The sequence below is a fragment of the Haemorhous mexicanus genome, chromosome 12 (genome assembly GCF_027477595.1).
Source record: "Haemorhous mexicanus isolate bHaeMex1 chromosome 12, bHaeMex1.pri, whole genome shotgun sequence".
In the NCBI taxonomy this organism is placed as follows: Eukaryota; Metazoa; Chordata; class Aves; order Passeriformes; family Fringillidae; genus Haemorhous; species Haemorhous mexicanus.
The window spans coordinates 15,313,765-15,340,812 of record NC_082352.1 but is presented as its reverse complement, the minus strand read 5'-3'; the positions used below and the strand labels follow the sequence as shown (position 1 = coordinate 15,340,812).

General features: G+C 45.9%; 2 protein-coding genes across 7 annotated transcripts in view; both read right to left on the bottom strand.

Annotated features, from left to right (window-relative positions):
* Positions 1-18,511, bottom strand: part of CNOT1 (CCR4-NOT transcription complex subunit 1) — a 55,033-nt gene extending 36,522 nt beyond the window's left edge. For all 4 annotated transcript variants that reach the window (XM_059857239.1, XM_059857241.1, XM_059857240.1 and 1 more), the window contains exons 1-13: positions 18,355-18,511; positions 12,526-12,802; positions 8,646-8,753; positions 7,889-7,987; positions 7,323-7,391; positions 7,167-7,221; positions 6,584-6,787; positions 5,107-5,275; positions 3,801-3,927; positions 3,402-3,512; positions 2,107-2,277; positions 1,459-1,586; positions 238-478 (exon numbers count right to left, since the gene is read on the bottom strand). In XM_059857239.1, the coding sequence (XP_059713222.1) occupies positions 238-478; positions 1,459-1,586; positions 2,107-2,277; positions 3,402-3,512; positions 3,801-3,927; positions 5,107-5,275; positions 6,584-6,787; positions 7,167-7,221; positions 7,323-7,391; positions 7,889-7,987; positions 8,646-8,753; positions 12,526-12,627 (1,584 nt within the window). In that variant the 5' untranslated portion in view covers positions 12,628-12,802; positions 18,355-18,511. The remainder of the gene's footprint in view (positions 1-237; positions 479-1,458; positions 1,587-2,106; positions 2,278-3,401; positions 3,513-3,800; positions 3,928-5,106; positions 5,276-6,583; positions 6,788-7,166; positions 7,222-7,322; positions 7,392-7,888; positions 7,988-8,645; positions 8,754-12,525; positions 12,803-18,354) is intronic.
* Positions 18,512-19,427: 916 nt separating this feature from the next.
* Positions 19,428-27,002, bottom strand: SLC38A7 (solute carrier family 38 member 7). Of its 3 annotated transcripts, XM_059857234.1 has the most exons (12): positions 26,890-27,002; positions 25,885-26,117; positions 25,295-25,735; positions 24,868-25,066; positions 24,636-24,780; positions 23,841-23,939; positions 23,063-23,120; positions 22,603-22,717; positions 22,231-22,378; positions 21,949-22,148; positions 21,630-21,684; positions 19,428-21,536 (listed from the first exon to the last, which is right to left on the bottom strand). In XM_059857234.1, the coding sequence occupies exons 3-12, from the start codon at positions 25,559-25,561 to the stop codon at positions 21,434-21,436; spliced, it is 1,389 nt and encodes a 462-aa protein (XP_059713217.1). In that variant the 5' UTR covers positions 25,562-25,735; positions 25,885-26,117; positions 26,890-27,002; the 3' UTR covers positions 19,428-21,433. The 3 variants fall into 3 exon arrangements, with proteins under 3 accessions (XP_059713217.1, XP_059713219.1, XP_059713218.1); XM_059857236.1 differs by lacking the exon at positions 25,885-26,117 and having other exon boundaries at positions 26,890-26,996; XM_059857235.1 differs by lacking the exon at positions 26,890-27,002 and having other exon boundaries at positions 25,885-26,811.
* Positions 27,003-27,048: the final 46 nt, after the last annotated feature.

The following is a 27,048-nucleotide window of genomic DNA, read 5'->3' as shown; positions in this document are numbered from 1 at the left end:
TGGGTCTCTGTACTTTTCCAGGAATATTTTCTCAGTGAATATTATTGAAAACCAAACCACAATAGTTTGCTTCAAGTCAGGGAAGAGACATCCCATTACTCTGCATAAACCATGGATCATTTACCTCTTGGGTTTTAAACTGACCAGTTCATAAACCAATACAAACATTGTTGTAACTGTTCCACCCATTTAACAAGCTTTCAAGTCACAGGAACAAACTACAGTGAAAGTACTTACCTGTCCATGCCATGCATAGTGCAAAATGATGGCTGAGTTGGGATGGTTGCCAAGGAAAATTGGCATGAGCGTGGAGATGAGTTCATGGCGCAAGGTGTGCCAGGACGTGTTGATCTGCAGTAAGGCCAATACCAGCATATCTGGGCAATGCTTGATAGGAAAACTGAAGAGCTGCTTAACCTGCTCATACTGCCCTACTTCTGCCAATCGCAACAGAGACTCAATCAAATCCAGGCTCTTCCTAACAAAAGAGAAGAAAAAACAAATAGACAACCCCCACAAAGTTACCAAGCAGCAAGTTTATCCTGGAATCAAATATTTTATGGCAGCAACTGTAAGGACATATAAAGCAACACCCACTGCAAACAACCTGACACTGCAGCTCTTATCAGGTACAATTAAGCCTGCAAGAAACCATAAAAAATAACTCAAGACCTTAGGAGCTCCTTATTATGTTACAGAGGAGAGGGAACTGAAAACTGATGTTGAAGAAATTCAGCTTGAGCTGGGTCACTTGGATAATTGAACTTGACACATACTTCCAGCAAATACATTTTTTAAAGTATAAATACTTCCAGTAATACACTTTTTAAAACACCTCAAAGTCCCCACTTGTGGAAGTTGTGAAGAGACTACTTGTTTTGCCTGCTCTACAGATAAGTGATCATTGCCTATTTACTTGTATTCCTCATGCTTCAATTCCCTATTCTGGGCTGTATAATTGAAAAAGAAGCAAGTATCTGTACTGAATTAAGCTACATGGCTATACCAAAAGAGGGTGTAAAGGTCAGCTCAAAGTCACACCAGTCAGCTTCATACAGTAACTCACCAATAACCACATATATTTACTAATTAAATTTTAGGACTTCTTTCATACAAGTAGAGCAAGTTTCTCTAATATCATCCTGGGACAGACAGATTTAAGTTTCAAACCACCTCCTCTATCCTCTCCTTTCAGCTTGCAGGATAAGCCAAAACACATCAGCAGACACTCTCCAAACAAGCTGAAGACTTCAACAAAAGCAAGGTATTATGGAAGTACACAGGAAGTTCTGATACTATGAACAGTTTCACTAATCAAACATGTCACAAATACTAATGGCTGATCTACTGGTATGTACACAGCTACAATAAATCTGGCTGAATTAAGATAAAATCACCTTTGACCAGACAATTAATCTTACTCTATGTATGAAAAGCAGTTGAGAGCAGGTTTATTACCATGTAGCAATTTCTCGATTGTCATCCTCTGGTGGTGCTTTCAGGATGTCTGTGGCAACAGTATGGCAAGGGTAGTCAGCAAAACAGAAGATGTCCGGGTTTATGAGGGAATGTTGGATGAAGGAGAGCTGGAATAAAAAAAAATATCAGAAGTAGTTTAGACATTAGAGTTTCACGCTTCCTTCTGCTTATCAAGTGCCACATTTTGGGAATGATACAAATCAACTAAGCAGCAGGGTTGAGCCAATCTTCACTGTGTGTTTTAAGCAAGACTGAATCTCACACTTCTAGAATTCGAGAATGATGGGTATAGACATGCTGAGGATAGTTGTTTGCAAGAAGCTGTGGCCTTTTAGTGTAACCAGGTAAGCACTCCAGAGTACTGCTATGCAGCAGCAGTTCCATGCTCAACTGCACTACACACCAGAACTCTGCTGGAGCCAAAGGTAGGGTCACAGTGCACAGCAAGTGACCATGTCTCACACAATGCAGTCAATCAATCACACACGGTACTTCCGTAACACACAGGCCAAGGTCTCAAATGAGGATTATCTAAACATTCACACTACTAAACTCCATTTAGTATTCAAGAAACTCAGCAACTTTGTGAATATTCTACAGATAGAGCAAAAATGTTGGTAAACATACCTGGCCCTCTGCATGCTTCCAAGGTCTGTATATGGCATTAACTGGAAAAACTTCCATGCCCAGCCCTCTCTGGATGCCAAAAACTACAATATGCAGGCCCTTGCTATCACGAATCTGAAATCCTGGATGGTCCAATTCATATGTCACTACTTTGAAGTCCAGGCTAGGGTTCTGCAACCAGACAAACAAGGATTGGGAGCTTTGCACATTACCATCTTCAGTACTGCCTTGAAAGAGCCCCTCTTCATCAGTATTGTACCCAGCTTAACATCCACCCAACTTTTAGTTGCAAGCAAGGGTTTTGTTTTAAAAAGAGATGTATTTATATAGTTGTGAGAATTTGTGAGAATGATGCAAGTTAATGACTTAAACTACCCTGTGAGATTGCACTTCCCCAGCACTACAGTAGCTGTCTCTCCTTCCAAACATTTAATTAACTCTTTAAACACCCCAAACATATAGCTACTCTCTTAGCACATTAACTTACTCCTTTCCTAGGCCTCCACACCCTCTGATAAAAGCCAGAAGGGTCTGATCTGCTGGCAAGCAGAACTTGCTCCTCCTTTTGCAAAATGTAAACTCCAAGACCTTGTAAAGCACCCAATGTATTTTCAGGAACAGTGTGAAACAATATTGATGAGGGAGCTTGGAGGAAACTGTGGCCATTATGGAACACAAACCACTCATTTCACAGATAGGTGAGCACTAAAGACAAAGCTATTTTATGGCCCAAGGTTTAGAAAAACAAAACAGCGACTTCTCCATAGGGAACATACAAAAAAAATACCATATAAGGCAAGCAAAGGAAATGGTACTCATGTTTAACTGAGTTCATTACAAAAATTGCTGCTCATAAAGCAGTGGAAAAACCTTCCTATTTCTACAGTGCTATCATACCTAAGACGCAATAAAGAAGAATTTTGGAATGAGTAGCTACAAAAATACTTTCATTTTCATCACTAATGCCTGCAGTAAGAAGTTTCCAAAACAAGGTCTCTGATGCACAGAACTTTCCACTGTCAGAAATACACTGAAACACAAAAACCCTCAGAGAAGACATGCTGGAATACATGGGAGCAGTGTGGAATGAATCTCAAACTGCACTCAAGCTATTCATTCAAGTAGCTTCCATTTCCCAGAATTCCTCAAAATTTTCTTGATCATGAGGGAAAAAAACCCCAACATTTAATCTTAGAGAGATTCAAAGCTATTCGGGAGCTTAAAAAGGTTTATGATCATAGTGAGATATGCTCTGCTTTATTCATATGAAAGACCGAGGTGCTCACAAGACTTACCAGCTCTTTAAGAACATCAATCAAGACCTCCACATTCCAGGTATGAGCTTGGTTTCCGTCACTCTTATCTTTGCCATCACTCCAAATCCCACTGCCAGGAGCCGAAATAGACTGCAAGTCAAATACACTGAATCAAACACTAGTAAAAAATAAAGCAGTCTCAACACCCACTGGCTACAGAACTCCCTGCACTAGAAAGGTACAAATAGAAGTTCAGACTAGCAATGACATCAGTTTAACACTCTGAGGATCTTTCATTCATGAAAGTATTACAGACATTTACAGTAGAACAGTCAGAAGTACGAGTATTGAATAATACAAGCAATTGCTGAATTCCTAGAGGCCAGCATTTTAACTCCTTCTGCTGAAATATAAGCCCCAGGAGAACAGGCCACTCACTTGTAATGAAATACCATCCGTCAATCCTGAATGAGTTCGAGCCATCATCCCCAAAACCCTGGCAACCTGGGCAGCTGTGACTTCCCGAACACCAAACTGCATGATTATGTTGCGACATTCTTCAACACTAAAATGCAACAAAATAGAGATCTTAGAGGAAAGCAGGTTTCACTGCAGCACAACAAAAGACTTCAGCCAAATTAGTCAAATGATCCAACATAACAAAATTCCAGGACAATCAAGAAGAAAAACTTGGCAGCCAATCTGTGCAATTATTTCCATGAAATACACTGTGCCACGTTTCCAGTTCAAAGCCAGGTGTACTGAACTGACAGGGATGTCACAGAGATGTTTCACAGACTATGCTCCATCAAAGCAAAATTACAGGGTAGGTTTAGCACTCTTCGGTTAAAAACACTTCCATTACTGATCTGTGACACACAGCTTCAGAGATTCTGCTACCTAAAAGTGAAACAAAGGCTTTGAGAATGCACATTTCAAAATGCTGACATGCACTCTTCAAAGGTAGGCTGTGAATGTTTGCCCTTCAGCCTGATATGAACCATGGCATCCCTGAGCAGAGGGCACCAGCAAAAAATCTCCCATGAGACAAGAGAGAAAACAAAGAACAGATGCCTGAATTTCAACTTCAGAACTGAAGGATTTTTTTGCAGTTTTTTTTCCATTTTGTGTATACTTCATAACTAGGCCAGGAAGATTTACATAGCTTGAGTATATAAACTGTTTTATCAACAGGCATATGTTAACAAAGGAAATAATTCAGTACCTTCCAACACACGGTGGTTTTAGTTCTTGGTTTAAACAGAAACTCATGTTTAGGAGATTTCATCACCTCCCCAAAGTAATCAATAGTCTTTCTCTTAAAATACAGAATAAGTTCTACCTTATGTTTCTTACAAAAAAAATCATGTTAGCTTCATTCTGAGGGCTAAGTTTTGCAAGAGTAAGTTCTTCCAACACTCTAGTGGGATTTAGCTGGAATTTATGTCTACCTAGACATTTTTATTTTAACTTATGAAAGAGTGATAGTAAAATTCTTATGAAACCTTCAAAAGCAATGTGAATCCTTTTATGTAGCACTTCTTACTATGACAAAATTCTACACAGTGTCTACAGGCATGTAATACACATTAGAAGGAAGCAAAATACAACCAGAATTCAAATAAACAACCTCATAATACTTGATAAGTACTTACGCTCTTTATCTTTTACTTCAGGAAACAAGAAAGAAAACCACCACCACCACCCAAAGTTACACACTTGAAAATTACATTTTCCTACAAACCTTGCACAAAAGCCATAGCCAACTTCTTGCATGAAATCTGCCAGAGAACTCTCCATCATGGTTTTGGCTATCCCTCCAGAATCAGGCAGGATCCTGTCCATTAGAATGTCCCGTTTTTCAGGGTAGAGAAGTGGTGCAAGCACCACAGGGCAACGCTCTTGGGGAAAATCTAAAGGCAAGAGTACCAAAGTGTCAAAACCCTCAGAACACCATCTGCATATGAAAGAATACTCAAAATTATTCCACTGCTGTGCTAGAGTTGGCCTACTGCTGCAGAAATCAAGAAAGCACTGATGCAGCATCCCTCCATCCCATTTTCAGTTCTCTACTGCCACTGGGATATTCCTAGAGAAGAAGAATGTAGACTAAACTAGGCTCATGCAGGTTCACAGCAGCTCTGCAGCTGCCCAAAAGGCCAGCAGCTGTGCTGGGGTAAGTTTAGAACTAGATTGTCACTAACAGCAGTTATCCAAAAAAAGCACAGGGCAGGAAACAATACAGTAGTCCAGCAAAAGCCACTCCTCCAACTCAGGAAATATTAGGAAACAAAAGATCTGCTACTGAGTCTAACAAATATAGCAAAACTAAGCCAGGCACTTAAGCACAGAAAGAGTAAACACTCATTTTTTCCTTCCTGGCAGGCAAAGTTTAAGAGAGGCTAGTAATGAGAGGCTCATATCTGTGGATCAGAGTTCTGCTCACAGTGGAGAGCAGCAAAGCCACCTTGTGGGAGGACCTTCCTGAGACAGCACCATACCCTCCAGGGCCATTCCAAGAAGAGTGCCCAATATCCCAAAGCAAAGTGTCAGGAATTACACAAGCTAATACACTAATCTTTATTAAAATACATATGAACTAAGAAGTTATATTTAAAAAATTAGAGCAAATATTTTGCTCTTGTACAAATGTTAGCTTCCTCTAGGTCTGTGCAGAACAAAGGAGTAGGTTAAGTTCAATTATCATCTTGAGTCCAAATCCTCCCTAGTGTGATAGGTTTACATCAAACACTGGTTTTGGAAAGGAACAGACTACAATGGTAGCTTTCAGGAAATGAACCAGAGTTCAAGTCAGAAGCACTTCCCTCACTGTTCTAGTGTCTCCTCATGGACCTGCATCTAATATAATAAAGCAATGCTTAAAATGTTGAAATTTATGTTCCTTACTCTGTTAGAGAGTTTTCAACTACAATGCACTAAGCTGCTTTAGTTAAATTCACAAATACCATGCCATACAAGCAAACACAGACTTGAATATCCCTTACTCAATGTTTATTCATCAAAACTTTTCAAGAACATGAGATAACATTACTGCTCATTGAAAGCAAACAGAACAATGGTACTTTTCTGTCAGTTTAGAACGATGAAAATTTACTGAGTTCTAAGTCAGCGAGTCCCCATCACTTCAGCACTGACAGCAAGTCATGAAAATTCACCTCAAAGTCTGCATCTGGCCAGGCTTCCTGAACAGCACCACTTACCTCTACGTAATGTTTTGAGGAAAGCGTCAATCTGCTCCTGTCCTACCCCAAAGGCTCCCTTCTGCCCAAAGAGGAGATGGGAGAGGAGAAGGTGCAGGACCTCTATTGCAATATCTTGGAAGCCACCTTCTTGATTTCCACTGACGTCTGCGTCAATGTAAGAGCGCAAAAGATCCGGGAGTTTCTGTTTGATAAACTGGGCAGCTTTTGGAAACAGAAGAGGTAAAGTCAAAACCTGGGATTCTGTTTTGAGATTCATTTAGCTAGGCACCATACTCTTAATTCGAGTTTGTTTACCACAGACCTCAACAGTTCAGATTTAAACAGAAATCTCATACCTGAGAACTCAAATATTAACGGACAACTACAATTTAAGATATCACAATACCCCAATTTCATTCATTATCAAGCAAGTCATTCATGAAACAGTCCTTCAACTTCACACAAGATGACTGTGTCATCTATTGTCCCTCCCAATGGCACTACAAATTGCAAGGTTAAGGTCAGGCAGGGCACATCTACCCATCTAGAAAGCACACTGCTGAAAAAGGCTGTCCCTGCTGCAGTACTTTAGAAAACTTACCAAAACCTCGCAGATCTGAGCTGAAAGAGTTCAGTAAAGCCAGACCAAAAATCACCTACAAACAAAAACAAACATCATAGTAAGGGGGCCTTATCCTTTCTAATTTGCGAAGCGAAAAAAAAAAATTACAATATTTTTTAAATAAGCATCACCTACCTCTTGAACTTTACTTAATTTGATGACTTTACTCAATTGGGCAAATAAATGGGGTGAAGGCTTTAGACTCTGAAATAGGTAAGAAGAATAACATGAAAGTTGTCTTGGGATTAATCTCATTTGCAATGTGTCGGACTATATAGAGTCTATTTGCAAGCTTGGAATATTAGTAAGTATTCTTGCTGCAGGTTAAAACAAAGCTTCTATGGCTAAACAACTTTCCAACTACTTTTGGATACATTTCATCTAAAAGCTTCTTCCATATATCCCACTATTAACCACTATAATGGCTTTCCTATTGAAAGAAACAGAAGCAGTGATGATTTGTTTTGGTTTGGTGCCATAAACAAGCCAGAAAGTATCAACATCAGATGAAGTATTAAAATTAAGTTTGCAGTCATTCTGAGTGATTGACTAACTTGCTTAGTTTAACAAAGAAAACCCCCACAAAAACAAGGCAAGCTCAGGTTTTGAAAAATTTACTATAAGAGAAAACTAGCTGGTTTCCTAGAGACCAATGCAGTACAGTTTCTGACACTGGGATCTCCTTCAAGAAGCATACAAACCTTCTGATAGTGCAAGGGATTGTCAATGGCGTACGACAGCGTCGAGATAAAGTTTGGTTTTGTAATCAGCGACGCACACTCCTGGATCAGAAATTGAGTCTGAAAAGAACAAGATAACTTGAAGACTCACAGTTTTGCAACAGGACAATAAAAACAAACTACTGTGCACTGTGTACAGAAAAACTAAAAGATAAAGTACTTATGTAGGTGCCCAAATCCTCTCTAACATCAACTAACTTCTTTTCATTCAAGCTTTCTTCAGGTGTGCTTTGCTTTTAAGACTGACAAAGTGATGAAACATTCTCCACCCTATGTGCAATGTTTTGCTTTCTATAAACATCCTCACACATTGCAATAGACAACCCAGGAGTATTTGATTCATGGTTAGGAGCTAAAAAGTCTGCAGCAAAATTGCTTAAGGATGAAAACACTCCTGCCAATAGACACAGTCAGCACCAGAAATGTCAGTTAATGGATTTGGACAAACTCTTAAAATACACAGGCTTTCAAACTAGAGCACCACATCTAGTAAAAGTAGCAATTGTACTGATGCGACCTGTTTTTTTCCAGATCGAGAGACTAAGTCAGATATCATTTTGAGGATTGGCAAAAAGTGCGTGCAGTTGAAAGCCCACATAACCAGAAAATAAGTTTGTTTGAAGCTTCTAACCTGCCTTTGTGCTTGACCTGGATGAAATCCCACCACAGATTTTTAACAATCAAAATTAATAAACAGATGTATTGGCGCAAACTGTACCTGATGAAAATCTTTGCCACTGCTTTTACCATCGCCACTGAAATCCACGTGCGAGAATAGACAGCGTAGTAAATGCCTGTCTGCCTCCGGACCGTGCCTATTCACAATCTGGAAAAAAATTATCAAAAAAATACCACACAGTCATTACAGAGCAAGATCTTGGTCTAGCACCATGGATACAGCAGTACAGCTAGTAGTTAAATAATCTACAGTTTCAACAAAACTCCTATAAATGCTCCTTTTAATCAGTAACCTAGAAACCACATCATTAACTCCATTTGCAAATAAGAAGTATAAACAAAGAATCTAGACACAAGTCACTGACACAGAAGCCATGCATTTCAAGGGTGGTATTCTTACAAAGCTAAGTAAAAAGGAGTTTTCAAGTCACCCTCATGATTCTGCCATCAAAGCAACCCAGAATCCACACAGTCCATAGCCTTGCTTTTCCCCATTTTACTCCCACAGTGCCTAACTCAGCAAGAACACAGCCTTGGGACAGCACCTGTGCAATGGGTGATCTGCACGTGCTGACTTAAAACACCTATCACTCCACTAAATCTTAACAAAATTACATTTTTGTTTGCATCCCCTACCATCTACCTTAAGTTTAACTCTTAGGTACAGACCAGCTCATCAGCTTGTTGTCCGAAATAGCTGCAAACTGTTTCAGAACTTGCTCCTTTCTTTACACCCCAACCAAGTGGACAGCATTACTTGTTTTTAATAGAACCCATACTGTCAGAAATGTGAAGCCTATCAACAGCAGCTTGCCTCTTTGGCCAAACAGTAGCAGCTAGTAACAATTCCAACCTTCATCTACCAGCAATATTTTTCCCACTGTTTTCCCTTTTCTAGCTGCAGGAGAGACACAAATGTGCCAGCAAAAACCTGCAGCTCTGCCTCTGGTCTGACTGCCTACACGAAGCCCACTGCTTTACCCATCATGAACGTCCTTGTTTGCCAGTAGCTTCTTTGTGCAAAGAGACAAACAGGGTTGCTTTAGGCTCTGTCTGCTCGGGCTCTGATGTTTGACTGTTTTCATCTCAATTTTTCTACTGTTATCTGACACTAGGCTTCCCTTTCCCTCTGAGCCTGCTGATTCCAGTGGCTGCTAAGTTTTGTTCTGCTGGAAAGAAACTTCCAAGTTGAATCTAGCTCTGCTTCTTGACCAGAAGCTATAAAATACATGCCTGTGGTATGTCAGTCCAGAGTAAAAAGCCCAGCTGTGGTAACAGCTGGGCCTTTGAAGGCAGCCATACCCCAGGATCAGGAAGATGCTCAGACTGGTGCAAAAGGCAGCAATCCTGAATTGACAGCAAATCCTACTACCTAGCTCAGGTTTCAGAAAACAGGCAGTTTGTTTATGCAATCACAATCAAATACAAAGATTTGGATGTGGTAACAAGACTGAAATAAAGCTGGATCAATTTCCTAAGAAGCTGCCTGGTACTGTGTGACCAAGGTGAATTCATCAAAATAATCAGATGCCAAAGAAAACTGCACATACTAAAGCCATTTACACAACTTGCCTGCATCAGAAGTAGATTGCTTCCTTGCACTGAGGTATCTTCCAAAGGACAATAATTTGAAAATTTAATATACAGGAAGGAAGGGAAGAGAAGGCTAAAAGTGCAGTGTATCATATTTCAATTCTAACTACATTCCCAAAAAAGCTCTTCCAGGAAATGGGTAATGAGAATTGCCAGTTTTCCTGAAGAAAGAGCTGAAAGAAACCTTTGTATTGGCAGCCTCGATACACATTTACATGACAGCGCATCCAGTCATAAAATCAGATCAAAACCACTATTTTTTTTTTACTGTAGGGATCACCAAGCACTGACAGGGGCTGCCCAGAAAGGCTGTAGAGTCTCCATCTATGTTGGTACCCAAAAACTGCCCAGACATATTTCTGGGCAACCCACTCTAAGTGACTGTTTGAGCAGGAGGTTGGACCACACGACCTCCACAGGTCCCTTCCAACCTCAACCAGTCTGTGATTTAGGATAAAGCTTGAGCCACAAGTATTTGCATTGATCAGGTAATGTGTTTGGGCAAATACAGGATTAGACAAAAAATAACTCTGTTTTTCTAGATTCAAAAAGATTTCTATATTTTGCTTTCCTAGATAAACCCATCTACAAAGCTCTTTCCCCCTCTCCAACCAGGCTCTCCTTACCACTTAAGGAGAGACCACAAAATCTCACTTCAGAGGAAGAAATGGTCTAGAATTTGTGTCTGACAAATGCATAAAATATTTCTGAGTTTTTTAAACATACTTTCTATTTCTTTAAGCATTAGCTATATTAAATGACTACTGATAACATATTTAAACAGAAATTAGTTCCTCAAGCTTTGCCACTATTACACTCGAGTGACGTATTTAAACAGAAGTGTCCTTTTGGTCAGTTGAGACAAGAACAACTCCAAGTATGAATTTCCACAACTCTACATGCTTAGATAGAAACTTTGTAAAATTGAGTGAATCATGCCAAAAATTTATCCCAAGCAGTGTACCATGAGACAGAATTACAGCACATATATTCTCTTCAACTAAAGAAATATTGTACCAGCAACGACAAAAGTAAAGCAATTCCAGGAAAATAAAATTTAAAAACAAAAAAGACAAGGGATTAAGCTTTTAGAAATTTAGCCTTGACATTCTAGATCTGCTTTATAGCCATACACAATCCAGCTATTTCCACAGATCAGGTCCCAGCCTCTCATCCTTTCACCAGAGCAAGGCTAAGAGGCCTAGCTTAAGGGTAAGGAACAATCTGTCCCTGTTTTTGAGAGCTATGCTCCAAGTGAATGGCAGATCAACCATATCTTCTCCCAAATGAAGTCATGCTGTAGTCACACCTTGCTGCAAAAACCATCTGTTGAAACTAACAGTGATCAAAAGGACAGCATGATCCCAAATGAGCCCCTGGAATACTGAACTTGCAAAAACATGAGAAACTTACAAAAGTTACAAGAGACCTATTCCATCTTACACTTGAAAAGCCAATACTGCTGAAATTACTCTCCTCTCACCTCAAGATAACCAATGAATGCATTTTTAAAGACATCAAATGTTACAGAAACTCACTGCTTAAGCCCTCTGGCCTTCTAATCTGATTCAAATCGCTGCAGGATTGCACTGCTGCAGGAAAAACCCTCAACACTGAGTGGCCCAGCTGTCTGCTGGGAACCGAACTAAACCAGTTTCTAAAACTAGCTCAGTAGCATTCACTTCCTCGTAAGCCCTCCTCTGCAAATAATGCTTTTCAGTCCACCCTGCAAGTCAGAGCTCTTTTTTAAAAGGTTAGTTAAAACAGATTTCTTGCCCTAATCATAGATATTTGGGTCTCAACATGCAGTTACTCCGCCTGCCTTCCGAAAACGCAGGGCCAAGACAGCTCAGCTTCACAACCAAGCCATGAGTCACTGAATGAAAACAGGAAAAAAAAACTTCCATCAAGGGAGGAGCAAACATTCAGAGGTAAATTGCAACATACTCAGGCTTTCAGTGCAACAACTCTGAACACTGAATGTATACATTTTCCTCCCCTTCCCAATCAGCGCTATATTGAATGGCCAAAAGTGGAAAGATTTAACCTGGAGAAGTTAGGTAAACTTTTCATGCCACCCTTCAGGAGTAGCACTTAATCCTGATATTCAGCTACAAAGTTAATATTGGTCTCAGCTCTGAGCTGTATTCAATGACTTGGCAGATGAACCAGCAGGAGTATCAGACACACCCTGCAGTTCCCAACACCACAGAAAACAGCAAACAGGAACATATACAAGAGCACAGCAGAGTACAAATACAAACGAGAAGAGAAACTCCAGTTCTCTTTACAATGTTTATTTTGTAGCACTGTATTACTTTACTTACATGCTGTATTTCCTGCTGGCTGGCTCGGTAGTTTTTCTTGGTTAAATTGTCCACCAGGTAGCTGATTTGAGACAAGGCCAGCGAGAGCGAGTCAAGATTCATTGCTGGTTGGGGCGGAAGCAGGCGGCCGAGCCCGGCGCAAAATCACCATTATTCCCCTTTAGTCACCTCAGAGACAGGTCAATTTTTTTTCCCCCAGTGAGTCTTTATCTATTTCTGTGTTACTTGCTTCAGCTCTTCTTTCTCAGTTGTCTTTGTCTGTTCTGAAACATGGCACCTGGAAAACAGTATTAAATTAGATTTAAGTTCTGCAGCAATGTCACTTAACTATGTTCACAAAGAAAATGAAGTAGCATTAAGTTTTCACAACACAAGCTCTGTTGTTTTTACACTACCCAACCACTTTTGTTTCTGCATTTTGCACTCTGAAAGAGCCAGCAAACAGCCCAATCAGAAGAATGGTTTTCAGCACCATGAGAAAGAAGAAAATGAGATGAATAATGAATTAGATACACAGTAACAATCAGAGGTCAGAATCATTCAAAGCCTCCATCATAAATTAATATAAAAAACACACTTTTACCATCTCTGCTATATTTTGCCCCAGTACATCCAGGCAGTATTGCCTCAACCCTGGTACACCAAAACAAGCAATCGTGAATGAGCAACACACAAAGAACTGCAATAAACTAACCCTAACATTTGGCTTATACTGAAACAGCTTTTCAGTGAGCTACAACAGCAGAGCTTGCCAGCTTAATAAATTTCTATGACAACACAAAACTTGGCACTTGACATCTCATCTGTTAAATTACAGATTGCCAGTGTGACAAAATTACATCCCAAAGCAAGTCCTGCATATCCAACAGTGTGGGGAGCATCAAATGAAGCCCCAAGCTGCTCTGAGAAGCAGCACTGTGCATTGTCAAAGGTAAAAATCAAGCTGGAGAGTCAATGCTTGAAAGCTCTACCTGATCAAAACACAAAGGTCACTGGGCTTCATGCCAAGAGTCTGAAGATCCCTTTTTCAGAATAAAAACTACTGCTTTGTGGTCTTGGCTCTCCATGGCAAAAGCCAGCAGCACACGATTTGTGCCTCATCATGGAAATGGATGGCTTGGGTGATGTGTTGGCCTGGCACGCGGAACTGAGGGCGAACCAGCCCAGGGAGCATTCCTGCAGCAGCACAGCTCCCAGGCCGGGCCTCCTCCTGCCAGCACCCAACAGCAGCAGCACGCAGGAAGTGAACAGGCTGTGCTGGGTCTAAGTAGAACTCTCCTTCCCACCTCTCTTTATACAAAGGTTTTCACTTGCTTACATGTGGAACCATACCTTATTTAACATCTGCCTACACTTCAAAGCATCAGGAGCAACAAAGGCAATGAAGATCATTCTGCCATTCGAAAAAATTTACTATATTACACAAGTATATGGGTAAATTATTTGGAAGAAAAGTCAAATCAACTGACTTGCAGACTTTCAGTATGCCAAAGAAAATCCTGACTACTCAATGAAGGTATGCAAGATCCTTCTTATGCAATAAAGCTTACATCTCACAAAGAACAAATTTTCAAGCAGTAATACTGAAAGTATTCTTCAATGACAAGGCAGTCGGTCTCTAAAAGAATTTCAGGGCATGTCTAAAACTGCGGTGAGAAGAATTACACAAAACTTCCATTTCTTTTTAGTACAAGCTGGAATTCATTACCTTTATATATAAAAGTTTAAAAGGCCACTGACTGTGGAACATCTAGAAGGGAGGACTGGCACAGAAGTTTAAAAAGATTTCTCAGTAGTATAGGACCTGATTTTTTTTTTTTAATAACTTTTAAATTCCTCTTTTGAAATAACCTAGAAAATGTCACTGGGTTTGGCAAGTACATGCCTTCCAAGACAATCTTACTGGAAGGGTTTACCATACATTACCAATATAAAGCTTCTGAAAAGCATTTGTTAAAAATCAAGCACACAGACCTCAGCACAGTACTTGCACTTACTAAAACCAGCAGTCAGCAAGGGGAATTCAGTCCCATCAGAGCAGCAGCTTACAGCAACCAGCCTGAAGAACTCACAGGCTGTTTGAACTGCCTACGGGACATAGCACAAAACTTCAACTTGGCCAATTTTTAAGGCAATAACAGAATTTCAGAGTTTTCCTTTAAGGCCTCTAGGAAGAAAAACCACATTTCTCTGGCCATTTTTCATCATACCAATACAAACAGCACAGGAATCACACCTACTCCACTCAAAACTCAGAGGTTTTAGTACTGAAATTCTCCAGCTGGGCTCAAGACTCCCTGCTGCTGTACAACACACTGACCATCCCACCCTCCTATTAGCATCTCTTATCTTCCAAAAAAAGCAGAGAACGCTTTGATTGCGAAGAAGCAAAACAAGCTTTGCCACCTTCCAACTGCAAAATCTGGCAGTGCCACTGGACAATCCAAGCTGAAGGCAAAATGGATTTTTTCTTTCAAGGAAGCCTCTCAAGGAAGAGCCTGAGCAAACACAGAGACTCAAGGAACACAATAGCTGAGGAAACAGCTTCCTACTTATGTTCTAAACATATGGTTTGCACTGTGAGTATCCCAGCACACAGCAAACCTGACAGCTCCACTGGACACAAAATTAACAGCACTTCAGAGGTTCAAATGATGCAACCTAACTCAGGAGAGTACAGAGTAACCAAGGGAGCCTTGCCTGCAAAGCAGAACTGCACAGGTACCTCTTTGGTCATGAAGTGCAAGACTAAAATTCAATTACTACAGCACTGATTAAGGAAGCTATGAATGCTATGTGAAGCAGATTTTATTTTTAGACCCATATATTCTTAGTGGGAATGAATCTCCCTACACTGGCCTCAACAATTCAGGAAGCTTTCAGTTCATGGGACAAACCTGCCAGGTTCGGACAAGTCAGGCCTCAGCCACAGTTTATAAAAAAAATTTAGATTACCTGGCAAAATTATCTACTTTCAGCCACAGATTCTATTATACAGTAATGGATTAATATACCTGGCACAGAACTCGGGAGCTCTTACAATATTATTATTTTATATTGTGCAACTCAACCCATTTTAAAGAGATAAAAAATATTTACCAAATTCTACAGCATTACACACCCTGAACACTTCCTAAGGGAAACAACAGCCCATCAGCAAAAGATATTTGGCACCTATTTCAGTAGGTCTCTTTTAAAGAGCAGAGTTCTGTTGGATTAAAACATAAATGCAATAAAATTTCAGGCAAGAATCCAAAGATCACAAAACAGAGTGGGTCAATATGAAACCACCCATCAGGTGTGACAAAGACACTCCCTGCTAACCAGAAATCACTAGAGAGTAACTAAGCCTTGATGCTGAAGTTCACAAACCAGAAGTCTTCCAAGAATTCAGAAACACACCTACAAAAAGTAATTTCAAAATTACTTTAAGCTAAATTTGGATCTTGTTTTTTGGAATTTTGCAGAAGTAACTACTGCTGCTGGATTTCAGGAGTTGTATGATTTCAGGACACATGTGCTGCATGTGGAGGATAAAACAGATCAAGTGACACAAACAGCAATGTGTTTACTGATTAGGTTCTAAACTCCTGTCACAAAACATCACATAAAACATGCTAAAGGAACCAGTGCTAAACCTCTCTCCAGAACAGTCCCTTACCCTCTTTTTAAACCCATGACCAAATACAAAACATGGAGGGCAGCACACCTCTCTGAAGGCCAACACTGGGAGCAATCCAAGGGAGAAAGGTAGTTTTGAATCATACTATACTTTATACTTCAGGATGTCAACCACTTTGAAATCTACTGAGGAAAAACCCCAAAGTGAATGTCACATTAGCAGTAAAATAAGCTCCCGATTCATTTGACCAGTTCAAATTCAGGTGTGTTTACAAAAGAAAAGACATCTGAACATTCCAACCACTGTAAAGCTGCACCCAATTCCAGTAAACTGGAAGTCAAAAGATGATTAGACACAATAGCTTCAATTTCCAGAGTGTGGCTGAACTAAGCACCTAAGTTGTTCCTACAGACTCAGGCCAGTGAAGTTGCAGTTTGGAATCTACCTCAAATACATGAGATATATATCAAACATGACATGGCTGCTTCAGGCATTTACACATCTCAACCTGGACTGTTATAAAAAAAAAAAAAAAAAACAAACAACAAAACAACAAGAAACTCTCACTTCCCAGTTCTCCTTCAGACAAGAACTGCAAAATAAAGTTTCTGCTGCAGGGAAAAAAATGAGAGACTTGTTATCAAATACTTCATGGTTTTTTTACCATCCAAAATGTGTTTTAGAACAGCTATATGCTATTTCGAAAGTCAAAGAAAACTGCAATACTCATACATTGGGGATGTTTATGGAACAAAAGAGAAATCTGGCTAAAATAGTGATGGCCTCAACCATGTTTCTCAGTGATAACAATTCCCAACACGATTTAGTTATGTCCCATCACAGGGGCACAAAACATTACTGTCCTCTATTGTTATGTTCCCACAGTTTCTCTTCCACTTACTCAGCTGAACACCAAGAGTGGCCATTTCAGCATAAATCAAAAATCTAGAAACACTATGTAGGATAAACAGGATAAGGTATTTCTCCAAAGACACAGGTAGGCAACAAACTGGCTGTGAGTTTGGTTTGGAGACACCAGGCCAACGGAGTCAACATTTAAGAGTGAACTTACAAGCAACAGGGCTGAAAGAATCAGAATAACAAAGGTGGAAAGGACAGACCAGTCTACTACCAACTAAGTTTGTTTCCTGTTTATAAGAGAGTCACCCCACCTGGACTCACCCTGCCCATAATTTTAGCCAATGCCAAAGTGGTTACCTTAGAAACAGGAATCAGGTATATGAAAGAATGACTTGACAGAGTCACACCTGTTTGGTTATCTGCTTGAAAAAAGTTCCTGAGAGCAGTTGCCATCCTTCCTTGCAACAAGTGGGATTCAGAAACAATCTGAGTACATGATATACCAGCAGACTAGCGTTGTATTTTCAGTATTATTTCACTTCTGTGGTAAATACAATCCAAATTGGTTGTGGTTTGTTGAAACTAAACTATGAGTACTCACAGGCTTTCCTGTATAAGGAGTAAATGGTACTAATCTAAGTTAGGAAACTATTGTAAAGAAGCTCTTGTACTGATACCGCATCTGTCGAGACCGCCAACTGTTGCTGTTTCTAGTTGAGAATTATGCAAGTCCATTTTACTGGGCAGCGTTTTCTTAACGGGAGGACAGCACAGAAGGATTTCTCTCCTGTGGTCTGCAAGAAGGTTATGTCACAGGATTATTTACTACAGCTCACTTTTTCCGTATTTTCTGCGGGCAAGTTACAACAACACTGATCTCCTACGGAGGCCGCCGAGCCCGGCCGGGGCAGGCCCGGCCCGGAGTCCTCAAAGCTCCACCTGTCACCACCGGCGTTACACAAGCGAAGGGGGAGAAATGAGCACAGCTCCAGAGCTGGCGGTTTCCCCGCCACCTCGCGACGCTGCCACAGCCACCTGCCCCCGCCACCGAACAGGGAACACCCGCGGCTCCCTCCCCGGACCCTGCGGAGTTCCGTCTGGGGCTCAGGGGCGGCCGCAGGACCGAGGAGTGCGGGGAGAGAGGGCCGCGGGTCCCGCCGCTGCCTCTCGCACACCCCGGCGGGCGGCCCGGCCGGGCGGGTGCCTCAGCCGGCCCCGCTGCCCCCAGCGCAAGCCGGCCCGGTCTCGCTGCGTCCGGTCCCGTCCCCACCGCGACCCCCCCCCGCCCCGAAGCTCGCAGTGCCCCCAGAGCACCCCCTCCAGGGCCGGGCGGGCGCCGCTCCCACCTCGGCGGTGTCGTGAGGGCCGGGCCGGGGCCGCTCGCGCGCTTCTCTCGCGCCGCCGCCGTTCCGATACAAAATGGCGGATGGGGTCGCGCGCTCGCGCCGCGGCCTTTCCCCTCCCCCGTCCTCTCGCGGGGGGGGGGCGCGGGGGGAGCGGAGGGGCGGAATGCGCGCGGAGCTGCCGCGCCCCCGCGGAGTGGCCTTCGCCCAATCAGAGCGCGGGGCCGCGTGAGAGCTGGCCAATCAGCGCCGTGTGACCTCGGGGGAGGGCATCCTGCCGCCCTCCGCGCGGAGCCTGAGCCGCGCGCCATTGGCCGGGAGGGGCCGAAAGCCTTCCTACTCTCTCAGCCAATCAGAGCCCTGAAGTCCTCTCCGTCTGCGCGTGCGCGTTGGTGGCCAACCCCGCGCTGCCGAGGCCGGCCAATGAGCGAGGGGTGTCGCGCGGGGGCGGGGCGGGAAGGGGAAGTAGCGGGCGGTGCCAAAGGGCGCGCGGAGTCATGCGGGGGGCGTTCCCCCTCTCCTCGCTGTTTCCTCCCCCCGAAGGTGGTACAAGCCCAGGAACGGTTTTCCCCCGCGCAGCGCCGTGGTACAGGCCCCTGAATTGGCGTCCCTCCCCGGCGCTGCGTTGGTACGGCCCAGGCGCTGCTCCCCCACAGCATGGTGGCTGTGGGTCCCTCAGAGCGCCCGGCCCCGGTCCGCCACGCTTCAGGCTCGGGTTTTCCTTTCTAAGGAAATCCCCTCTCCATTTGCACCCTCCCGGATGGCCGGCCTCAGTCCCGAAGAGGAAACTCCCTTCAGTTCCTTCCCAGCCACAACACACCCGCCTACCGGCCCCGGGGAGCGACACTGGGATGCCACACCAGGACCGGGGCCCACAGAGCCACCCCTGGCATCCCCCGGCCCTGGGCGCCAAGATACCCCGGAGAATGAGGGCCTGAGGAAGGCAGTGAGGCTTCCCAGCTCCACACCATCCATCCCAAAGCTCGAAAGGCTGGATGGCATTTCAGGATACGGCGTCATCCCTGTATCCCACTCGGGAGCATCTCCCCCAGAAACCACCTCGTGCTGGCCTAACACACATCACAATGTCACTTTTATTGAGTTGAGTTCCCTCCACTCTCTGCATGTACAAAATACACGTTAAAAGGCCAGTGTTTGTAAACAGGGGAACAGTAAGGCAAACAGGAACGGCCACAGCACCTCCAGACCTGCCCAGCCCTCAGCCACAGGGACACTGTGGGGGCACCAAGGGAGCCCAGGTGTTTCCCAGGTGGAATGAGACACTGTGTCCTCGTCCATTTCAGCCAAGGGACCTCCTCATGCCTAACACACCTTCAGGAAAGCCAGAGCGACGAGATCCACCAGGTACCAAGCCTTTCTATCTTCCTGCAGGGTGGGTACTGGAAGGCATTTTGGCATTGGCATCTGCTGAGCATCTCTGATGGGCTCCACGGGAGGTGGCTCTGTGCTCCCCACATCCAGGACACTTGGCCATCTTCTTCATGCCAAAGGGTCCCCAAGCCCCATCTCCTGCTCACAGGCAGGAGCCTGGCAAAAGGGCTCGGGACACAGCCAGTGCCATATAAGTGGGGGTTTGGTGGAGCTTGGTTTTGTCAAAAGATGAGGGCACAGATGCTGGAGATCCCTTGGGAGAGGCAGGAGGGATATGTGCCTTCACAGCATCTCTTAAACATTCCTGCTGTGCTTAGGGCTTTTCTTCCTCCTTCTCCACCTGGGTCTCCCTGTCCCGAGCAGCAATGGGGAGGTCCCCATGTACATGCAATGTTAGCAAGGAAAGACCAAACGTTTCCGCGTGGGGAAGCCCACACGTGCTGTCACCCCTCCTGCAGCCACTGGTTGCAGCAGGAGAGAGCCACACTGAGAAGTGTAGGAGCACAAGCCATGCTTCTCCTTCCCACCACAACAGCCTGTGCTGCTTCCAGAAGATGCAGGAGGTGCAGGGTCAGGTTTTGCACAAATCTGGGCTGAACCCTCGTCACAAGATGCATCAACAGCTATCCCTGAACTCCTCCCTCCCCAAGGGTTTTAGAAGCCAAACAACATAAAAAGAAATTCAAAGACAGAACAAGAGAGGTTTAACGCCCCCAACCAAATCTGCAGCTGGGGGAACTGCTCAAACCAGAAAAAGCAGGAATGAAACTATCACTCAGACAGGCAACAGAGGGACAGCCCAGAGCAACACCAGCCATAGAGAGTGTAAATGACCAAGAGAACAATATAAAACAAATTAATACTGATTGCTTTATCCCAAAAGCATCCTTTAAAACCTGGCCCAGTCCCATTTCCTGGACACCTGGAAGAACAGGATTGTAAATCTGGAGAAGAGCTTTGCTCTGTTGTAGTGTCTTCAGTAGGTTGATGCAGTCATAGCAGCTTCTCTACTGAGTGAGCAACCCCTGGCAAGGAAAACATTGCACTGGCATGTCCCTACCCAGGGTCATTCTGATCCTCAAAAGAAAAAGCCCAAACAGGCTGAAGGCAACCCTTTGTAACACAAAGTGCAGCCCAGGCAGAGGGAGATGTGAGAATAGAGGCAGGAGACCAGCAGGAAACCAGAGTTCAAACCAAATACTGACACAGAATAGGACTGTGGGATGTCTCCCTGTCTGATAAACATGATTATTATTTCCCTTTATGCAGAACACTGCTTCTCTCTCCAAAGTTGGGAGAAGGAGTTTTACCTGTGGAGAGGAGCTCCACCAGCACAAGGGTACATAGATGAGAGCAGCATGGCTTTGCAAAGCCCAACCATGACCCTTAAGTGATGCCTGAGGGAGTGATGTCTACTCCCAGGGCCAGAAAGAGCTTGCCCTGGATGACAGGTCCCCTTGTAGTGTTGCTCTGGCTTCACCAGGGAGCCAGGGCTGAGAAAAGCCTGACTGCCTGCAGCCTTAAGACAATGAGATACAAACCACCACAGGGCTTGTTCAGCCAAGCCCCAAGTCACAACGGTTCTTTTGGTTCTTCCCAAGACACCACTATGTTTTCTTCCCACTTCCCGTTGGTCCTAGGGGAAATCTCCATCCCCTCAGCAGCAGCAGTGCAGTCCAGCCTGGAGGAGTCAGGCTGTAAGATCCACAAAGATGGCATTGGCAGTAGTCTGTCCAAAGATGAAGGCTCCAAGGGTGACCATGAACACCCCATAGCTGACCTGGGCCCACCAGCTGTGGACACAGGAGGACAGGGCATATTTAGAGGGGTCCTTCACCCCAATATCCACAGGGGAATGGGAGAGAGGGGAGGCACATTTCAGTTACCTGATTGCCCTGGTTTCTTGGATCTCAGAGAGCTTGGCTTGAATCAGACAGAGGCCTGAAAGGCAGGGGAGGCAAATTAGAACCAGATGAGGACTGTCCACTGGGGACTGAACAGACACCCTATAAAACAGGGAGCTGCACTCCCTGTTACAGAGCTCCACGTCCAGCCAAAACAGTTGGGCTGCTGACTGGCCTCCCACCACATTTTTGTCCTCCTCTAAAAATCTCCTGGTTCCTGTGTTTCCATCCTGCCCCTCCCTCTTCGAGACACAAGGCCATGAGACCTTTGTCAGCCCCTGAGCATCCCAGGATGCCTTACCTGGGAAGACAAAGATGAAGCAGGCGGCCAAGCCCCCAATGACAGAGATAACTTTGCCAATATCAGGGATGAAAAGAGCCAGAAGGAGTGTCAGGAGGAACCAGCTGATGGTCTGAAGCAGGCGTCTCCTCCGCTCCCGAACCACGTCCTCCTCCACTGTTACCCCAGTATAGCGGAGCCAGAGACCCTCCAAGACAGCCCTGTGGGCACAGACCCAGAACAGAGGGATTTCCTTGTGCTGCTCCTCCTTCCCACACCAGCCCCATCTCTCCCAGCGCTCACCGGCCACAGAAGTGCAGGATGGGGTAGGATGTCAGCACACAGAGGATGATGAAAGCCCGGGCGAGGGCAACAGGGATGTCATTGGAGGGGTAGGACATCAAGACATCCTGCTCCACGCCAGCTCCAAAGGTTAGGAAGCCACAGATGCCTGCCAGGAAGGGAGCAGTCAGCAGGGGACAGGGACAAGTCTCCTGAACATCTGTTTGAAGGACCAGACTTGGATGGATATGGCACAAGGCACATTACAGAGGTGTTTGATGGACTCTCCTCTCTTCTCCCTCTGACCCTTGCTGACCAGAGGGTCCCTGCCCTCCTGAAGCTCACAGCCAGTCCAAAGACTGTGCCACACTCACACGGTGTCCCCTCACTTACCAGTGCCTGTGTAGACAAAGAGAGCTATCACCATGGCTGCTGTCACCACTGCCCCCCAGGTCTTCACCTCCGGCTGCTTCATGCTGTTAAAGACGGGCACGCTGCTCACGTGGCACTGCCAGGACACAGAGACAGTGGGGATACGTGATGGGCAGAACCATGGGGAATCCTACTCATGATATTCTGTGTTTGTTGTGAAATGGTGATTCCCCAGGTTTGTCACTGGAGAAGAAAAGGCGAAGGGACAGGATGCCCTGTAGGTCCTAGCTGGGGTAAAATGGATCCATCTCCATTTAGAGGTGGTGAGATGTTAAAAAGGCTTCAGTCTCCTTGCAAAGCTATGCAGTAAGCACACGGGTAGAGTTTTAGACAATCAACCAGCCAATCACACAGGCAGGGTTTTAGTCTGCCACCCAAGCAACAACATGATGGAAGGAGAATACCAAGCTCATGGCCTTACCTGGAACCCAAAGCAGATGGTGGGCATGGCATTGAAGACAGCTGTCCACGTGGAGGGGCTGGAAGGAGAGAGACACCTATCAGTCAGACCAGAATCCCCTGTGACCCCCATCCAGTGCACCAGGAGAGGATGAGCTGGGAGTGCTCAGTGTCTTTGCCTTACTGCATCCCCCCACCCAGGATGATGCCATTGCATGGAATGAGGTTTCCTTGGGACCTGGTACTCCCTGAAGACCAGGGCCTTTCACTGAGACAGAAACAGCCAAACCTGAGCACACAAAAGTAAAAGTATCAGTAAAAAATAAGGATCTAGTTGAGCAGTGCAAAAAACTGGTCTAACCTTGGCTCTGCCATAAAATTCCTGCACTGGATCCAAAAATACACACTGTGAGGAAGGAAATAAGCCACAGTGTTTGTGGAAATAATCAAAATCACCCAAATATAGACACAGCCCTTGTTGTTGGGTGAGTACAAGCACTGCACAGGGAATCCAGGCCTGGATATGTCAGAGATAAATACCAATCAGTGCTACCAAAACCTGTGATGGAGCCATGGGGACCTTTAAGAGGTCCTTTTCCTTCTCTTCACCACCTGCTCCTCTGAAACACGCAGAGGTGCAACCATTTGGGAGCTTCTGACAGCAACCTGTAGAGTCCTCCGGACCAGGGATGGGACTGATGAAAGATTCATCCCTAGCCTTTGCAGCCTTTGCTCCCACAGCCCTGCCTGGCTCTGCAGTGCTGTGATGGCACTGACAGCGTCGTGTCTCTTGCTCTCACCTGGTGGGGATCTCCACAGGCACCAGCTCCTTGTCGGGCCAGATGTACTTGATGATAATGACTGCTGTGACATACCATGTGCCAATCACACTGAGAGAGCTGTGAAAGGGGATAGGAGGCTGTGAGTGCTCTGCCTCCCCACTTCATGGAGAGTGTCCTCCCAGCCTCTCCATCCCCATCTTCTGGCACAGCCTAGGCTACCCCACTCCTGCCTATCAGACCCATTTTTGCTTTCCCTTCCCATGGAAATATGCCAGGAAATGTCACCTGCTGTCCCCCAAGCAGATGCCAACACAATTTGGGGGTTATCCCATTCTTCTCTGAGTGGCAAACCTGCCAGACTTGGGTTTTGAGCTGAAGAAAGAGGCAAGTGTTGAAGCAGTGACACTCCTTGGTGCCCCTGGTGCAGCTCCAGCAGCCAGGTCACAAGATTCTTGGTGGAGCAGTGCTGGCCCACAGACCACCCAGCCTAAGGACCCTTACTGGCTCTCCTTTCTGCTGGATTGCCAATTCCAAAGATAGGAGACAATGCTGCTGAAAGCAGCATTCCCTGCTTCCTCCAGCATGCAGAAGGGAGGGACACAAGCCCTGAAGTATGACACTGTGGCTGCACAGTGCTCAACCACTCCTCTGCTTCCCAGATGGGGAAACTGAGGCATTGGAAGGCAGAGGATGAGTGGGCAGATACGGCACTAGAACCACAGCATTTTCAGTCCCTGTTCTCTGCAACCGTGCTTAGGTGGGTGCTGGCTGACCCACCCCAGCTCCCAGCCCCAGACGGCTCTTTCCACCCACCTGGCATATTTTTGGAAGCCAATCTCTTTGGGGATGGAGAGGGGCAGGATGAGCAGGAAGGCGGTGATGCTGATGGTGAACTTGCGGTCTGTGTACCAGCGGCTGCTCCCAACTTCCTCAGGTTCCTTCACCAAAGCAGCAATGACTGTGGGGACAACCAAGATGGTCAGGTTGTTCCTTCCAGCTGAAGGGACAACAACTGGTTATTATTTGCTCCATGGGAGGCACTTACTCTTGTCCTCCTGGTCTCCAATGATGATGAGGAAGGCGATGCAGGTGCCAAAGGTGTAGACAGCGATGGCCACCTCGCACAGCACACCAGGCACCTTCCCACAGACAGCCCACACAACCTCCTGGTAGGTGCGCTCATTGCTGGCCTGCGAGCAGTATGCCAGGATGACCAAGCCTCCAATGATGAAGATCAGCATGCACTGGGATGGGAGAGAGACAGGGGGGAAACACTGAGCCAACAACATGGCAAGGTTCCCTGAGCCACCCCAAGCAGCCATCCCTGAATACACTGAGAATCTCTGGTGCACCTCACTGAAAAGAGCTTCTTCCTGGGAGTCTGGTCCTCCCCAAGCCCTTTCTGGGGCACCACGTGTCCCTCCCGTGCACCCTCCCAGGGTGGGACGGGGGACTGTCCCTTCCCCACTCACCATCTGCAGGGTGATGCCTGCAGCCACACCACCAGCCATGCTGAAGGCAGCAGGGAAGTTGAGCAGCCCAGCCCCGAGAGCAGCGTTGACCACAATGAAGACAGCTCCCAGAGCTGATGTGGCCCCCAGACCATTTCCTTGGCTCTCTGAATTTTTGGGCACCGTCTCCACACTAGGGCTCTGCAGGAGTCTGGCCCGTTCGCCAGCATCGTCACTCCATTCCCAATCCTTGTAGTCACTGTTGATGCTCCCAGTGCCCTGAGCCATTGTCCCTTCGCAGGTGGCACACGCCACTGTCCACGATCCACTAGTGCTCCTGCACCATGCTCAGCTGGGCACCTCGAGGAGGGTCCTGAGCCAGCACTGGCTCCATCAGGCAGGAAGGGCAGCAAACAAACAGACTGGAATGCAGCAACACGGGAGTCAGGCACTTCCCTACTCCTACAAGGGGATGAAGAATGACATTGTTAAGCGTTAAGTTATATTAACAAGGGACAACCTGAGCATCAGGTGGGGGCACAGGGGAACTGGGTCTTAGCTTGCGGGGTCACAGACACACACACCAGCAGAGAAATAGCAGGAGAACTCACCTCTTGTCCCTCAAATCCAGGGAGAGGACACAACTGCTGTTGGATGGGGGACTGAGCCCTGGCTGTGGGGCTGAGGAGCTGCAGCTTTACAGCAGGACTCGCCTTTCTGTGGGCACGAGACCCAATGTCCTGGCTCACTTCCTGATTTCCAGCCCTAATTTCTGCAAGCTCTGCAAGAGCGGCTGTGCACGTGCTCCTGAGTAAAGAGCAAGGCTGGGCTCAACAAGAATGACCTGTGTGCAGCAGAAATACTGTGTCAACAGGAAAAGCAGGACTGGCCCCTTCCAGGCCACCCCCAGGGTGACAACCAGCAGGAGATGGAGGATGTCTCAGAAGCTTTTGGATTTGAAGATTTGGTGTTTTCAGCGTCACAGTCCTTGGGGGTTGGGAAGTCCAAATCTCATCCCAGTGTCTCCAAGGTGAAGGAGATCGACCCTCACAACCTGGCAGGATTTTGCAGGACTTTACATGAACATGAGAAATCTCTTTTCAAGGAAATCTGGTTTTTATTACTAGAGGACATCTACAGAGACTCTACCTGCCCAGCTCACTCCTTGCTTCTGGGCTATTTAAACTCTGTGCTTGTGCTATGAATCCTTTGTAAAGATTTCTGGGGAAGGGGAGGAAGGGCCACCCTGTGCCCCGTGGGTAGGACCGTGGAGGGGCAGACCGGTAGGTCTGCGTGGGCTGAAGTTCCCACCCGGTCGAGGATGCTGCAGGGGGTCGATGCTTCTTCCGTGGCCTGGGGGAGGATGCTGAAGGGTGTCCTTTCCTGCAGGCAAAGCCGCCATACTCTGGCAACCAGAAACCCCGAGAGCAGACGCTTCACCGAGGGTGACTCGACAGACCCGCGGCGCTGGCGGCGCCCCCCGCCCAGAGGAGCAAGGCCCGGAGCCGGTGACGGTCAGCCCGCGTTCGCAGCGGACGCACAGACTCCTGCCCTAGCTGGTGGCTGGGCTCCCCGCGTGTGTCCCCCCGATCCGTCCGTATCCCGGCCCCACTCACCAGGCGGGGAAAGCGCTCTGCTCCGCTCCCTTCGGCCCCGGCCCCAGCCCCGGCTGAGGTCGGCGGCAGCGGCGACGCGGCGGCGGCTCCGCCCTGCCCACTGCACGCCGGGGGTTGTAGTCCGGCCTCGGAGGCGGGGGAACATCTGAAGGGGGAACA

Excerpts from the sequence above, each read along its gene's own strand:
- SLC38A7 (XM_059857234.1), bottom strand. The coding sequence starts at position 25,561 with ATGGCTCAGGGCACTGGGAGCATCAACAGTGACTACAAGGATTGGGAA. Across the intron at positions 23,940-24,635 it reads GGCTTCCAAAAATATGCCAG|CTCTCTCAGTGTGATTGGCA; the intron begins GTGGGTGGAAAG and ends CCCCTTTCACAG. Across the intron at positions 21,537-21,629 it reads CAAGAAACCAGGGCAATCAG|CTGGTGGGCCCAGGTCAGCT; the intron begins GTAACTGAAATG and ends CTGTGTCCACAG.